General features: G+C 51.4%; 1 protein-coding gene across 1 annotated transcript; it reads left to right on the top strand.

The window, feature by feature from the left end:
• Positions 1-3569: 3569 nt before the first annotated feature.
• Positions 3570-6452, top strand: ACTA1 (actin alpha 1, skeletal muscle). The gene is made up of 7 exons (XM_060642772.3): positions 3570-3696; positions 4543-4683; positions 4800-5124; positions 5241-5402; positions 5499-5690; positions 5786-5967; positions 6051-6452. Exons 2-7 carry the CDS (start codon positions 4555-4557, stop codon positions 6192-6194), a joined length of 1134 nt encoding a protein of 377 aa, XP_060498755.1. The 5' UTR covers positions 3570-3696; positions 4543-4554; the 3' UTR covers positions 6195-6452.
• Positions 6453-16173: the final 9721 nt, after the last annotated feature.

Here is a 16173-nt window from a genome sequence, read left to right as displayed (position 1 = left end):
TTACCAGCTTAGAATGCATTTTAGAGGCACCTGGCTGGCTCTGTTGGAAGAGCGTGCATCTCTGGATCTCGGCGTCATGAGTTCGAGCTCCATGTTGGGTGTAGAGATTACTTAAATAAACTTAAAAAAAAAAAAAAAAAAAAGAAATGTATCTTAGACTATGTGGGACTGTATAATAGAATAAATCTTTCTATAAAAATCTTTGTGCGCTCCAAGTTCCTTTAAAATTACATGACTTTTCCTGCTCAGTTTGTGATGATGCTTATACACGTTTAGTGAACAGTTATAATCATTTTGAATGTCCTTTGCTCACCTACCCACCTCACCACCCCCCCCCCCCACCTCCTCCAGACACTCAGAAGAAAGATATTGTACTATTTATTGAGCACTTCTGTCCCAGGCACTTCTGTCCAAGTCAGTCTTAAGGAGTAGGTAGTACCCTCAGTTGAGAATACAGAGTCTTTCTTGAAATGACCTGCCCAAGGCCACAGAGCCATTCAGAAGGGGTGAGGGGCATACCCAGAAATGCCAAGTGCAGATTTTTCACCAGGTTCTTATGCCAGATATTAGGAGGTAGTGGGGGCAGAACGAGAGGTGACGGAAGCCGTCACTTCCAGGGCAGGAGCCGTGACTTCATTTCTGGATGTCCTTGGCTCCTGTTGGAAAAGATCCCTTGAGGATCTTTTATATTTCCAGAAGGAAACCAAGTTTTGGGGAGGATTGAAGGAAGGGAGAAAGGTGCTCCTGGTGGGAGGGGGAGTCGCCCAAGCCCCAGCTGTGGGACCCCGGGGGCCCTGTGGTCTGACTCACCGAGCCTTACTTTTCTGAGTTTTAACTGACTTTTCACATTGAATGGCATGACTAGTATGGGTCTTATTTCCCTCAGAATAGTTACAAGCATCCAAGGGAACCATGTGAAAGCACGTAAAGCGTTCTATGAATTCGTATTTGAATCAGTAGGAAATAACAATGGGAGGCTGAGACGCAGCAAGGTGGCTCACAGGTGAGTGAGGAACTGAGGGGACAGGGCTCTGGAGAAGACAGCTGAGCGGCAGCCCAAGGCCCCGTCAGAGTGTCAAGAGCCGGGGAAAACTTAGAAGCCGACGCTCTCTGTCAAGCATTCCCTCCGTGGCTGAGCTTTACTTGGCGATAGTTCTCAAAAGGCTACGCGGGCAGCCACCCGCTTACTAGGCGACAGCAGAGCACTGCTGTGTTCCCCAAAACCGTACATGTATGGAGGTGGCCTTTCCACTCACCCATTAGGTCTATTCCCTAGGCCAATGAGAACTCAACAAGACCAGGATGGGATTGGGTGGCCCCGTGGTGACCCGTCAAGAGACCATTTAAACAGCCCCAACCGTGGACGGAGAGCAGATGTCCGGCCCTGTGTTCTCGGGCCCCGGCTCCCGAGGTTTCCTTCCCTTGGGTTTTCTTCATAGCTTTTCACGTGTCTTTGACACCGATAGACTCCGGGCTCAGAAAAGCTTGCTGTAGGAGAGAGAGGAACCACACCGAGCAAGAGGTTTGGAAGATACTGGCAGCCCAGTTCCCCTTTTTAAAAAAGCAACAAGTTCTTAGGTATCCTTGCTACTTTCAGGCCAGAATTTAAGCTTTACCCCTCAAAATTGTGCATACAGTGCATTTGCAGGGTTTTTTTGGATTTTTGTTTTGTTTTTTTTGGGGGGGGGGGCGTCTTTTTGTTTGTTTCCTTCCTAACATCTTCACTACCCACTGACAGCAGGACAGAAGGTATTAAAAAGGACACGTAGCTCTGTCTGTTACTCACTCGTTCTCTGCAACAACTGAAAAAGCCACATGTGAAAGAAACTACAGCAGCTTTTAGCTGACTCTTCATACTCCCGACATAGGCCCCCTGCTAAACAAACTTCATTTTTTAATGGACTTTGATGGTTTAGGAAGAGCTGCCATGATGTGGGCTACCAGGGAGGGTTACATGTGCCTTTATATCCGTCCTCCGGGGAATCCACACCTGTCCCCCTTGCCCAGCTCCACGACCAAATGCGAACTGCAACTATTTTGGGAACACTTAAGCACATCAGAAAAATGAATGGTTCCATTCGCGCTGGCACCACAGCACCGATGTACCCTCTCCAAGCATGTCACTGAGTTCATCACAGAAAACGGTCTCTCCTTCTGCCTTCGATGGCAGGGTTAGGACTGCGCTTGTTCCCCAACCCCCACCCTCACCCCCACCCCCACCCCTGCCGAAAATGCGAGTCCGGCACCGACTGGATAACCTCTTCTGACCCTCGCTCCACCTTACCATAAGTAGATCCAAATCCTTCTAGAAAATCTGAAAGGCATATCCCCATGTATCAGTGGTATAAATAGAACCGCTTCAGCAGGCTCTGGTAGAGGGTGAGTTGCTCCAAAGTGGACTGGGAAGCGGCCTGGCCTTGGCAAGGCTGCACCCTCTAAATAGAAAGATGAGTTTGTTCAGCCTTTGCAGAAGGAAAAATTGCTACCCATCCTAGAGTGCAATGTCCTTGTCCTCTTTACTGGGAGGAAGGTCGAGCAAGGTCTCATTTAGTAAGGGCGCTTCGCCCATTCCACCACCGGGTCGGGAGTTGTGACCCCTGCCTTTCAGCCCCAGGACAGGGACACTCTTAGTCCCACCAGGGAGGTGGGGGTTTGGGGGCTCAGCCCAGCCCACCCAACCTGGGGCAGGTTCAGTCCGGGAGGAAGAGAACACCCACCACCAGCACCACCAAATTCACTCCCTTCACGAACACCCGAGTGCGCTGCGTGTCACTGAGAGGAACAGCTCCGGCTGCCCTGGCGTTGTGCCTGGCGCGGCCAGGGCCGCCGCCCGGGCCTGTCCCCGGGAGCCCTCCTCCTCCTCCTCCTCCCCGCCTCTCCGCCCTCTCCTCCCGCCGCCAGCTGTCTGGCCCGCGACAGCTGCGCGCCCTCCCGCCGCCGGTGGCCCTCTCCGCGGTGGGGGCGGGTCAGCCCTCCGAATCGGGGAGCTCAGGGGTGGGAAGGGAGAGGCGAAGTTCACCGGGGAGCGGGGGTCGCCTTCCTTCCCTTCCTGGGGCGCCTTCCTTCCCTTCCTGTGACCGCTTCTCCCATCCTCTCTTGTCCCACCACTGGGACACGGCTCCCTCCTCCCTGTAGCCGCACGTGGGGCTCTGAGGGTCTGAGTAAACCCAAAGAAGGGATGAAATGTGGGAGGCACCCTCCGGAGCGCCCTGTGCGAGCAGAGCGGACAGGGTGGGGAGGCCTTGCGGACAGGTGCAGCTACGGGAGCGCAGGCGCACACGCGCACCCACTGGCGCTCGCGGTGACCCTCGCCCCACCCCATCCCCTCGGGCGGGCAACTGGGCCGGGTCGGGAGGGGCCGACCGGCCGGGGAGACACTCCATATACGGCCCGGCCCGCGTTACCTGGGCTCGGGCCAGGCCGCTCCTTCTTTGGTCAGCGCAGGGGACCCGGGCGGGGACCCAGGCCGCGAGCCGGCTGGGGGACGGGGCTCCAGTGCCCAACACCCAAATATGGCTCGAGAAGGGGAGCGACATTCCTGCGGGGCGGCGCGGGGGGGAGCGCCCGCGGGCTATATAAAACCTGAGCGCGAGGACCAGCGGCCACCGCAGCGGACAGCGCCGAGAGAAGCCTCGCTTCCCTCCCGCGGCGACCAGGGCCCGAGCCGGAGAGCAGCAGGTGTAGCCACCCGCCCAGGTAGGGCGGGAGTGGGGGAGGGGGCCGGGGACAGGAGAACAATAGGACAGGGGGACAAGGTGACAGGGCACCACCGAGGGGAGCCTGGAGAACTCCGGGGTAGAACCCAACCGACTCACCCGATCAGCCCCAAGGCCTGCTTTCTGCCCGCCCACCCCGTGGCTGGGTCCTCAGAGCCACACGCGCTTTATAGAGGAGGCCCGAGGCCATCAGCTTTGGGAAACATCTCCAAATTTATCCCCAGCCCCTTTGGGCTCCTTTACCTGGCGTTCCGTATGTGCCGGGTGGATTAGAGGTTTTGCTTTAGTCGTCCCAAGGGCAATGCCTTCCCGAGGAAGGCCGGAGCCCGAGAACAGCAAGGGCCGCAATTCTCTGGGGTCGCCATCAGGCGAAACGGTGCCTCTGTCCTGAGGTTGGAATGTCGTGGGGGTCCGGAATGGGCCACTCCTCTCTGCACGGAGCACCAAAGCCCTTCCCACGGGCATCTCCTTCGGCCCCCACGCTCGCCCGGCGAGCAGGTATCGCCCGCCTCGACCGCCCAGACGAGGCCGCCGAGGCGCCGAGGCCTGGGGCGCCAGCGCCCGGCTCCTGCGTCAGGTAGCCTGCAGCGAAGGCAGAGGTGTCCGGGGTTCCCGGGGTGGAGAAATTCTCCGAGATTCTCCGCAGCGCGGCCCTGAGCCCGGGGAGCGAAGCCCGCCAGGGTGCCCTTGGCCGCTCCCCTGGCCGACGGCGCGCGGCTCAGGGCTGGGGACGTCCGTCGGTCCCCGGGAAGGGAGGGCGCTCGGGCCGTCGGGGACTCCTGCGCTGTCGCGTCGTGCGTCTCCACGGCCTTCTTGTCCTTTACAGAAACCAGACACCATGTGTGACGAAGACGAGACCACCGCCCTCGTGTGCGACAATGGCTCCGGCCTGGTGAAAGCCGGCTTCGCCGGCGACGACGCCCCTAGGGCCGTGTTCCCTTCCATCGTGGGCCGCCCTCGCCACCAGGTCAGGCTGCCCGTCCGCGGAGGGAGCCGGGCGGGGGTCCTCCCCCAACCCCCCGCGTAGGCCAGCCGCGGTCGCGGGAGTCGCCGTAACGTGGGCGTGGTGTCCCCGCTCCGCAGGGCGTCATGGTGGGTATGGGTCAGAAAGATTCCTACGTGGGCGACGAGGCGCAGAGCAAGAGAGGCATCCTGACCCTGAAGTACCCCATTGAGCACGGCATCATCACCAACTGGGACGACATGGAGAAGATCTGGCACCACACCTTCTACAACGAGCTCCGCGTGGCCCCCGAGGAGCACCCCACCCTGCTCACCGAGGCCCCCCTCAACCCCAAGGCCAACCGCGAGAAGATGACCCAGATCATGTTTGAGACCTTCAACGTGCCCGCCATGTACGTGGCCATCCAGGCCGTGCTGTCCCTCTACGCCTCCGGCCGTACCACCGGTGAGTGCGCGCGGGGCCGCCCCGCTCCCCCGCTCCCGCCCGCCGCGCGCGCCCGCGCCCGGCCTCGGGGGCGCGCGCTCACCCCCGCCGTGTGCCCCGCCCCGCCCCCCGCGCAGGCATCGTGCTCGACTCCGGCGACGGCGTCACCCACAACGTGCCCATCTATGAGGGCTACGCCCTGCCGCACGCCATCATGCGCCTGGACTTGGCCGGCCGCGACCTCACCGACTACCTGATGAAGATCCTCACTGAGCGCGGCTACTCCTTCGTGACCACAGGTGCGCGGCGCTCCGGGCTCCCCGGGCGGGCGGGGTGGCGCGCGGGCCCCGGGGCCCTGCGCTGAGGGCGCCTCTCCTGCCCCTGCCCCCCCACAGCTGAGCGCGAGATCGTGCGCGACATCAAGGAGAAGCTGTGCTACGTGGCCCTGGACTTCGAGAACGAGATGGCGACGGCCGCCTCCTCCTCCTCCCTGGAGAAGAGCTACGAGCTGCCCGACGGACAGGTCATCACCATCGGTAACGAGCGCTTCCGTTGCCCGGAGACGCTCTTCCAGCCCTCCTTCATCGGTGAGTCCCGCTCGCCAGCCTCCCCAGGAGCCCCGGGGCCCCGCCCGGTCCCCGGCTCGCACCCGCCGGCTCACGCTCCTCCCTGCGGCCCCCAGGCATGGAGTCGGCGGGCATCCACGAGACCACCTACAACAGCATCATGAAGTGCGACATCGACATCAGGAAGGACCTGTACGCCAACAACGTCATGTCGGGGGGCACCACCATGTACCCGGGTATCGCTGACCGCATGCAGAAGGAGATCACGGCGCTGGCCCCCAGCACCATGAAGATCAAGGTTGGCGGCGGCCCGCGCCCCCTGCCCGCGGGTGGGCCCCGGGGTGCGGCCCTCGCCGGCCTGACGCGCTCCCTGTCTTACAGATCATCGCCCCGCCTGAGCGCAAGTACTCGGTGTGGATCGGCGGCTCCATCCTGGCCTCGCTGTCCACCTTCCAGCAGATGTGGATCACCAAGCAGGAGTACGACGAGGCTGGCCCCTCCATCGTCCACCGCAAATGCTTCTAGACCCCATTCCACCAACAGCGTGCGAATTCTCCTCAGGACGACAAATCTGCTCAGGTTGCAGGTGGCTGACCTCGAGTCACCGCGCAGCAACTTCCTCTCTAACAACTTGAGTTGCCGCAGCCGCAATCCGACACAATGTTTATAACGTGTACATACATTAACTTATTTACCTCATTTTGTTATTTTTAAAACAAAGCCCTGTGGAAGGAAATGGAAAACTTGAAGCATTAAACTCAGCCATTCTGTCTGTTGCGTAAAGTTGTTCGTTGTGTTTATTTGCCGGGGCGGGGGGAGTCGCAGGGGGCAAGGGAGGAAGAGGGACCCCCACCTTCCTGCGTGACTTTTCACAATACTCGGAATGAGCGCGCTCCTTGCGACGCCTTAGTTAAGTCTTCCCTTGCTCGCGGTCTCCCCCTCTGGATCAGATCCGTTCCCAAACACTGGCAGGCCCGCCCCTCTGGTAGGTGGCGAGGCCATCTCTCCCACCGCAGGCTCTGGGGTGGCCGCTGGCGGGCGGGTGGCTCTGGCCAGCGGCCGGCGGCGGGCGCTGTCCACGGTGCTGGCGCCGGGAGCCGCCCCTCAGAGCGCATTTCCGTCCCACCTTAAGGGATCGGCCTTCCCTACTGCATCTGGAGATCTAACTGAAAAAGTGGTGCGCTGCATTTAATGAACCAGTTTTCATCTGCAAGGGAAGGCGGTCACTTCTCTTCCCGACTGGGAAGTCCTTTGCTTGGTGCCAAGGCGACGGAAGTGCCTCTTCCAGAGTGGGGGCTGGGGAGAAGCGCCGCCCAGAGGTGGGAGGAGGGTAAGGGACACGTGCGCTTTCCAGAAAGGGCGGCGCGTGCAGGGCTGGGCCGGGCACGGAGGGCAGCCCAGCAAGGAGGGGTCTGCGGCGAGTGGAGCTGAGACTGGCACTGGCACTGGTGCCAGTGGAGCGGGAGTAGTGAAGAGGAGTAAACAAGGAAGAAGGAAGACGACCGCCCTCCTTCCCAGCACTCGCAATGTTCCAAAAGGCATGAAATATACTAACAGAGTAGGAATTTCTATGGGACAGCACAGCCGTCTTCTTTAAAACAAAAACAGAACTACCTTAATGGCTTCTAGTCAAGATTACCAAGGACGGTGGTACCTAAATAAAAACGATTTTGACTCAAGGCAGGTAATAAACTCTTTTGGAGATAGGCTTATAAGTAGAATTAACAATATGCAATGTTATATGCCACATAGCCATGTGTTTATTCATTCTCTCCTTTCCTTTTTGAAAAGGTTCTGAAATCCTTGAGGCCTCGAAGGTGGGAATGACTGCCAAATGCAGAGATCAAGAAAATCAATAATTCGGTAGAATTTAAAATGTTAATAAAACAAGCATATGATACTATGTGTTATTGCCCACCAAGGGTGGATAGATGTTTAAAATGGGCTACATCCTAGTCTCTCAGAGGAATCTAGGTTTTACTGATAACAGTAAATATACATAGGCATACATGATCAAACAAAACACACACACAGCCCGAATAATCATGTAGCCAGCAGCCTGGAAAAAATGTCAGAATTACACGAGTTAGCTAATTGTCGTGTTGTTGGTTTTTTTAATTTAAAAAAGATTTGTTTCTGAGAGAGAGAGAGCGAGCACGAGTGGGAGACAGGCAGAGAGAGAGGGAGACAGAGGGTCCAAAGTGGGCTCTGTGCTGACAGCAGAGAGCCCGATGCTCACGTTAAGTGTTTTTTAACCAAAACCCAACATCACTTAATTAAGACTTCAGTAAGGTGTGTAAGGGGGTAACAACACATTTTCCCGGTGATCATAATCATTACATAGCTCATGATCGTTTAGGATTCACAGAAGTTTTCGATATAATCTGGTAACATTTCCTCATGCATTGCCTCTGACATTTCTATGGACAAAACGTGCAAAAACTATCAATTGTGTGGTTTCACTGGGAATGTGCCAAATCTAAAAATTACCTTTCCTTTACTGACACTTCTAACAAACAAACAAACAAACAAAAAACAGGCATTTTATTGGCGTTCTGTACTTTCCTATCAGGTCATATTACCTATGTTTGTCCTGAAAGAGAGTGGTGGGTGTGGTGTAATAAAGAATGAGTCTGTTGAGAATATATGTCTAGAGCGTATACAAATGTCTGTGCTGGGTGAGGGGAGAAAGAACTATTCCCAGCGGCTCTATGAGTGTCTGTAGTAGTAACAGTCGAAAAGTCCCTGTGTGGTGGCAATACCCTTAGCGCTAGAGTGAATAATGTTACATCTGATTCCCCACCGAAAAGCCATCTCGGGGAATCCATCGCTGGAGCAGTGAGAGAATTGAAAGCAACAAAGAATCCACCCCCCACCCCACCCCCCATTGCTTTTGGTGTGTTTCCCTAGACTTGGCAGTAGGCTTATCGGGGATCTTATTTCCTTCTTACAAACCTTGGTAAATTGCCACCAATTTGTTTTCGCTGAATCTATGTTACCAGTGTTCTGTCGAAGAAGGAAGGAATAGAGAAGAAAATGGGCAGAGAGAGTGTGTCGGGATTGAAATGAGGGATGAGGGCGCCTGGGAGGCTCCGTCAGTTAAGCGTCTGACCCTGGATTTTAGCTCAGGTCACGATGGCACGGTTTTGTGGGTTCGAGCCCCCCGTCAGTCTCCACAGTGTGGAGCCTGCTTGGGATTGTCTGTCTCCCTCTCTGCCTGCCCCTCACCCGTTCACGCTGTCTCTGTCTCTCTCTCTCAAAATAAATAAATAAACTTAAAAAAAAAAAGATTAAGGCTGAGAGGGAGAATTGACAGTAGTCAGTACCACGGCACATGCTAGGCTCTATCACTTAAAACTTTGGAAGCTCGAATTAGACCGGGGAATATCAGGGTCCCTCCCAGCTGCATCTGTCCCGTGACCCATCACCCCAGATGTGGTAGAACCCACCAAAGGTTAATAAAATATTTTATTGCCCACGTACCATGTGCAAGGGGTACAGAGAGGGCTAAGATATGGTCCCATCCTTACGCGTTTGGGGCCCTGATCTCCAGGATCGCCAGGCACCTTATGCCTTCACTGTGATCACCACGAAGGCTATTGGAGCCGCTCTGCAGGCTGTGAGGGAGGCCGGCACACGCCGCACTGGGAGCCATCAGATGCTGTGGACGCAGTGGCTGTTTTGTTGCCTGTTCAGTCAATTGCCACCATGAGGCCGGCTTCCCTCCCATTGTTTTCCGACAAGCCTCGATGGGTTCCAAATATGGTTCTTATGGGGATACACATCCCTCATGGTGCTCAAGCAGGTTGTCCTGCCTGTGGTGTTGGGGACACAGAGTAGCATGGCCCCTTACCTGGGGGTGCCTCAGCCCCGAGGGCGGGAGGTGGGGAGGGGCTCATGTCACAGACCGGCACGGCCATGTGGGCATTTGTGTGGTCAGCCTGCCTACCTGACTGCCTCCTTCTCCTCTTTGTCTCGCTTCTGTCACTTTCATTTCCTTCCTGCCCTGCACCGTCCTTTGGAAGGCATCCATTTTAGCACCATGGAGATGTCATAGTTCTTTTGTGTAATTACCGTAAGCCGATGATAAGCCCTGAGACCTCTAAGTGACCCTTCCCCCATTATCAGTTTCTTAATGGCTTATCCTGACGTTGAACAGGTCCTGGGGGTGATTAGTGAGCGAGTAAAAGATCGGGGGAAGGTGCAAAGAGGACATTGGTGGTTCTCATATGTGTCAATAGAATCAGGATTGCCTTTTATGTGATAACGATTGGAGTTTCTTAAGCCTCATCATTGTGCAGAGTTGCTGGTCACCACAGCTGGCCTCAGGAACGGCAGATTATAGCATGGGTCAAGGGACAGCTGTGACACCCTTGGATCCTCATCACACCGTGTCCTCAGTTCCTTCACGGTACCTATGTTGGGCTCTTGTGGCTGCTGTAACAAATTACCACGAAGTAGGTGACTTGGAACAACAGGAATTGCCTTCTTCACGGTTCTGGAAGCTACAAGTTCAAGGTCAGGGTGGCGGTGGGGATTGGTTTCTCTCTCCTTGGCTTGTAGATGGCCATCTTCTTCCTGTGTCTTCATTTCATCCTCCCTCTTTCCATGTCTGGGTCCAAATTTCCTCCTTAGAGAACACCAGTTATGTTGGATTTAGTGTCCACCCTAATGACTTCATTTTAATTTAATTATCTCTTTAAAGACCCCCATCTTCAGGGGCCCCTGCGTGGCTCAGTCCGTTAAGTGTCTGACTTCAGCTCAGGTCATGATCTCACGGTTCATGGGTTCGAGCCCCGCGTCGGGCTCTGTGCTGACCGCTCGAAGCCTGGAGGCTGCTTCGGATTCTGTGTTTCCCTCGCTCTCTGCCCCTCCTCCGCTCACATTCTATCTCTCTCTCTCAAAAATAAACATTAAAAAAAAATAAAAATAAAGACACCATCTCCAAATATAGTCACATTCAGAGGTACTGGGTGTGTTAGGACTTCAGCATATGAATGAGTGAGGATACACAATTCAGCCCAAAATAGGGAGCAACAATTTGACCCACTATGGTACCTAAGAGGCCCTATAACAATTAAGTTATATTAACATCAATAATTAATTTTTTTTTAATTTTCTAATGTTTATTTTTGAGGGAGAGACAGAGTGAGAGCCATTGGAAGGGGAGGGAGAGAAGGAGACACAGAATCCGAAGCAGGCTCCAGGCTCTTAGCTGTCGGCACAGAGCCCGACGCGGGGCTTGAACTCATGAACTGGAGATTCTTACATGAGTCGAAGTCGGACACTTAACGGAGGGAGCCCCCCAGGTGCCCCTACATTAGTAATTCATTATAATAGGTCCTGCAGCTCTTATGCTAATATTGTGTCTTATGCTATATGAAGCACCTTCAAATGCATGAACTCATTTGAGTTTGTAAGGTAGCTAGAGTAGAGAGTACGGTTCCACTTTCATAAATGATAAAGGTGAGGTTTCAAGATTGAATGACTTGCCTAAGTTTATAAATTAGGAAAAGGGAGGGGCGCCTGGGTGGCTTAGTTGACTGAGTGTCCGACTCTTGATTTCAGCTCAGGTCCTGATCCCAGGGTCATGGGATCCAGCCCCAAGTTGGGCTCTGCAGTGAGTATGGAGCCTTCTTGGGATTCTCTCTCTCTCTCTCTCTCTCTCTCTCTCTCTCTCTCTCTTTCCCTCTGCCCCTCTCCCCTGCTCTGTCATTCTCTCAATAAATAAATAGATAAATGAATGAATGAATGAATGAATGAATAAATAAATAAATAAATAAATAAATAAATAAATTAGGAAATGTGGTAAAGACTTGAACGTGGAACTCTCGACTCTATTCTTTTATTTTCAACATATAAAATCTGGTGTTTTATATGTATTTCTTATAAACAGCATATGGTTACGTAGTTTTTCCAGCTTGACAATTTTGTCTTTTAATTGAAACACTTGACCCATGTGGTATCTGATGTAATTGCTGACATATTTGGGTTAAGTCTACCATTTTATTTTGTGCCATTAGATTCGGCTGTTCAAAGTCTAAAATTAATCACTTCTCCCTCCTGGTACAATATGAGACCCTCTGAGGACTGTCATTCCAACAATTTACCTTCCTCCTGACTTGTCATGTATTTTCATTCTATCTTTTTAAACTCGCAGGCGCGCCTGGATGGCTCAGTCCATTAAGCGTCAGACTTTCCCTCACGTCATGATGTCCCGGTGTTTTGTGAGTTCGAGCCCCACACCCAGCCCTGTGCTGACAGCTCGGAGCCTGGAGCCTGCTTCAGAATCTGTGTCTCCCTCTCTCTCTGTTCCTCCCCTGCTTGCACTCTGTCTCTCTCAAAAATAAAGATTAAAAAAAATTATAACCCCCCAGACATTATCATTTGTTATACATCAGTCATGGCTTTAACTTCCTCAAAGTATTATAATTGTCAATTTAGATTTACTTGTATATTAATAATTTTCTTTGCCCATTTCTTCCTCTTTATGGATCCTTTCCAAGTGGGATCGTTTTTTTCTATCTGAAGCACAAAGTCTTTACAATGTCTTTCATGAGACTCTGTTGGTTGCAATATATCTCACTTTTTGTTTGTTTCTCCCTCATTCTTGAAAGATTTTTTTTTCTGAATACAGAATTCCTGGTTGACAGTTACTTCTTTCAGCATATTGAAAATGACATTTCTCTATCTTCTGAGTGCCATTTTTGCTGTCGAGAAGTCAACAGTCATCCTGGGGTTTCTTTGAGGCAATTTGCATTTCCCTCTCCCTGCCTCTCAGTATTTTTATTTTGTTTTGCTTCGTTTTTTTTAAGATTTCTCCTTGTCTTTGGTATTCTGCAGTTTCTCTATGATGTACCTAATTGTGGATTTATTTTTTTACTTCCTTAGAATTTATGAGCTTTTTGAATATGTGGATTGGTGTCTTTTCAACAGGTGTGGGAAGTCACCAACCATTATTTTTTTCAAATACTGGCTCCGGTCCCATTTTTTCTCTCCTTTCGTTCTGAAGAATTGATCAATTGGGCTTCACCAAAATTTAAATGCTTGTTCATCAAAGGACACCATTTAAAAAATGAATAGCCAAACCTAATACTGGAGGAAACGTCTGCAAAACATATTTGACAAAGGTGTGATATCCAGGCTATAGAAAGAACCCCTACACTTCAATAACAAACAGATAAAAATGCAATAAAATGGGCAAAATAGTTTGAATAGACACTTCACAAAAGAAGATCTGTAAATGGCTAAGATAAGTGCATGATCATACTTGTTAGGATGGCTATAGTAAAAACACACAGAAAACCAACTACAACAGAATAACAAGTGTTGGTAAGAATGTGGAGAAATTGGAACTCTTGATCATTGCTGATAGTACTGCAAAATGGTGTAGCCTCTGTGGAAAACGTTATGGCAATTCCTAAAAAAAAAATTAAAGATAGAATCCAGCAATTTCTATTTCTGGGCACATCCCCAAAGCAATACAAGCAGGGACTCAAAGACGTATTTGCACAACCGCGTTCATAGCGCCATGGTTCACAAGAGTCGCAAGATAGAAGCAGCCCACGTGTCCATTGATGGATGATTGGATACACAAAATATGGTATATGCGTACAATGGGATATTATTCACCCTTAAAAGGGAAGGAAATTCTCACACATTCTACAACATGGAGGAACTCTGAGAGCATTACACTAAGTGAAATAAAACAGTCCCGTGAAGACAAATACCGTATGATTCCACTTATATGATGTACCTAGTGTAGTCAAATGCATAGAGGAAGAAAGTAAAAGGGTGGTTTCCAGAGACTGGGGGGAGAAGGGAAGGGAGGGTCAGTGTTTAATGGGCACCAAGTTTCAATTGGGGAAGATGAAAAAGTTCTGGAGATGGATGGTGGCGGGGGTTGCACAATAAAGTGAATGAACTTCATGCCACAGAACCGTACACTGACAGATGGTTCAAATAAAACATTTTATGTTATATATATTTTGCTCTAATTATTGAGGGTGAGCACTGTCCTCAGAGCGGGCTCTTCCTCAAGTCCCTGCCCCCTGGGCACTGTGTTTGCCATACCCTCATCTCAGCCTTGGGCTGAGTGTCTGTATTTTTTCCAAAGGGCATTTTGGGTAATTCCTCCAACTGATCTTCCAATCCACTAATTCTTCCTCTTACTTAATCTATCATGAAGTTCCTTTGTTCACTTTCAAGTCTCTGTTATTAACTTTCTCACTGATAGAAATTTTTAGAAATTGCTTTGTTCTTTTCCAAATCAACGAGGTCATGTTTTTATACTTTCTGTTCCCAGGGGATATTTGTTAGCTTTTCTCTTGCTTCCTTGATGGAGCACGCATAATTTTGTTTTGTTTTGCTTTTGGTTTTGGTTTTTCACAACGTGTACCTAATAATCCCGGTAGCTGGAGTCTTGGAGTTTGTTTCTGTTATCCTTTGTTTCGATTCTTGTCCATACTACCTTGTTTCCATGTGTTTTCTTGTTAACAATGCCATGGTCACCGTCCTGAAAGAATTACTTGTAGAATACTTGGAAACAGAATAAAAGTGACTCTCTCCAGAAACGATTTGTATTTGCTTCTGCCAGAGAGCTCCTAGGCTACTAGTAATCTGCAATGATGGTAAAATTCACAGCCTGAGGTCTTTTGGTCCTCCCAGGTGATACGGATTGGGACTACAGACACACGTGAGGGCTCGGCTGTGTTCACAATTTCTCCAAAATCCGCACCCCACACCACTACCACCACATGCTCAGTGTCAAGGCCACTTACCCTCCGGGGACTTGAGTGTCAGTGTGGGGTAGGGTTTACTTCTGGGTAACTCCTTCACTCCCACCCTGTGGTGTAGCCCTTAGGGGCCCCAAGCTTTACAAAGCTGTTAAACCCCAAGTGCAAGGTAATCAAGATAAACCCTCTCCAGGAAAGAGCTGTTCCTAGAATTGCTGCGTTTCTGGCTTCCCTTGGATTTTGGCCCTAGTAATTCTTTACTATCTTGTCAACTCTTCAGGGCCTGTAAGATTTTTTAAATACTTTATCTGGCTTTTTTTTTTTTAAGCTGTTTTCAACAGGAGTGTTGATTCTGAGAATTTAGCCTGCCATGTTCTCTAAAAATAGAACTCAACGTCTCTTACTTCTCAGGCTTGGCTTTAGCCACCTCTGAAAAACAGCACAAACCTCATATACAAGCTTCAGGAATTTTGCCTCAAGTTCTGCTGCCTTATTTTAAGGCTGTTATTTTTTCCTTAGACCTAAAAGTGCTCTGGCTCTGAAATATTCCCCAGGATGACAGGGTACCAGCTGGGAGGCAGAGGTGCCTGGAGCCCTTGCAGCCCCTATGAGAACGTGCCATGTGTCACCAGGGATCAGCTGAACCACGAGAAACAAAACAAAAATGAATGAAGGGCGACGGGGACAAAGGAACTAGGTCAAAGTGGTAAGTCATCACAGCAGGTTCTGCAAGGTTGATGTTGGTGGGCGATTTTTTCCCCTGCCTTTTTTATGCCTCAATATTTCTTCCAACTTTATTTTTCTTCAGGAAATGCATTATGTCAATATTAAATATAGCCAAGAAGAAAATGAAAAACAAAACAAAACAAACAAACAGAAGAGAAAAGGCCCCCATAGCCCAGTAGCCCTGGTTAGTATTTCCGGCAGCAGGGACAAGTTTGGGCAGATCCATTCACAACCCGGCTGGTGACCAGAGGCTGGGCTCCTGAGACAGATGGAGGAACCTTGGGGTTTGGGATGGGCAGTGGATCACAGGGCCACCGTGTCATGCAAGAGCCCAAGGCGGCACCTGCTGAAAGGAGCTAAACTTGCTGAGCTCCAGAGCAGTCCTGGGTGAACTTGGCAGACAGCAGTGAGGAAAGAGTCCCTGGGGTCCCAGACACTGAATTCTAGTCCTGGTTCCAAACGCTTAAAAGGGATGCCTTACATGCTTCACATCTATCTCTGGAAGCTTCTCTGGAACCTGGATTTGCCTCTAATTTTTTAGACTCTAGAGTGTAGTGCCGAGCACACAGGTGGAGAGCAGGATGGCGGGGTGGGGGTGCGGGGGCGTGGGTGTAGAGTCAGGTGTGCTCAGACCACCAGGGACACTGAGGCTTGAATCCGCCGGCCTGGGTCTGCCACCTCAGGGGAGCCCCGTGTTTCTTCCCACACCGCACGGGCACTGGAGGCCAGGAATCTGAAAGCCAGGGTCTCAGGGCCTCTCAAATTCAAGGGACTTCATAGAGGAAGACACTCTGGTCTGGGCCAGGATGAGGGGGAGGACTGTCCTCAGAGGGGGCTCTTCCTCAAGTGTCTGAGCCCCGGGGCATTGTGTTTGCCACACCCTCATCCCAGCCCTGAGCCGAATGTCTCTATTTTTTCCAAAGGGCAATGTGGCCACTGTGAGGCAAACAGATGTGTCCCAGGCCACGGGAGAACACAGGGTCATGGTCCACTGCCAGGGAAGTATCCTTTTCCTCCACCCAACTTCCTGGTTGTCCAAGGAC

The sequence above is a fragment of the Panthera onca genome, chromosome D2 (assembly GCF_046562875.1).
Source record: "Panthera onca isolate mPanOnc1 chromosome D2, mPanOnc1 haplotype 2, whole genome shotgun sequence".
Taxonomy (NCBI): Eukaryota; Metazoa; Chordata; class Mammalia; order Carnivora; family Felidae; genus Panthera; species Panthera onca.
This window is presented reverse-complemented; position numbering and strand designations above follow the sequence as displayed.

Excerpts from the sequence above, each read along its gene's own strand:
- ACTA1 (XM_060642772.3), top strand. The coding sequence starts at position 4,555 with ATGTGTGACGAAGACGAGACCACCGCCCTCGTGTGCGACAATGGCTCC. Across the intron at positions 5,125-5,240 it reads CGCCTCCGGCCGTACCACCG|GCATCGTGCTCGACTCCGGC; the intron begins GTGAGTGCGCGC and ends CCCCCCGCGCAG. Across the intron at positions 5,968-6,050 it reads CCAGCACCATGAAGATCAAG|ATCATCGCCCCGCCTGAGCG; the intron begins GTTGGCGGCGGC and ends CCTGTCTTACAG.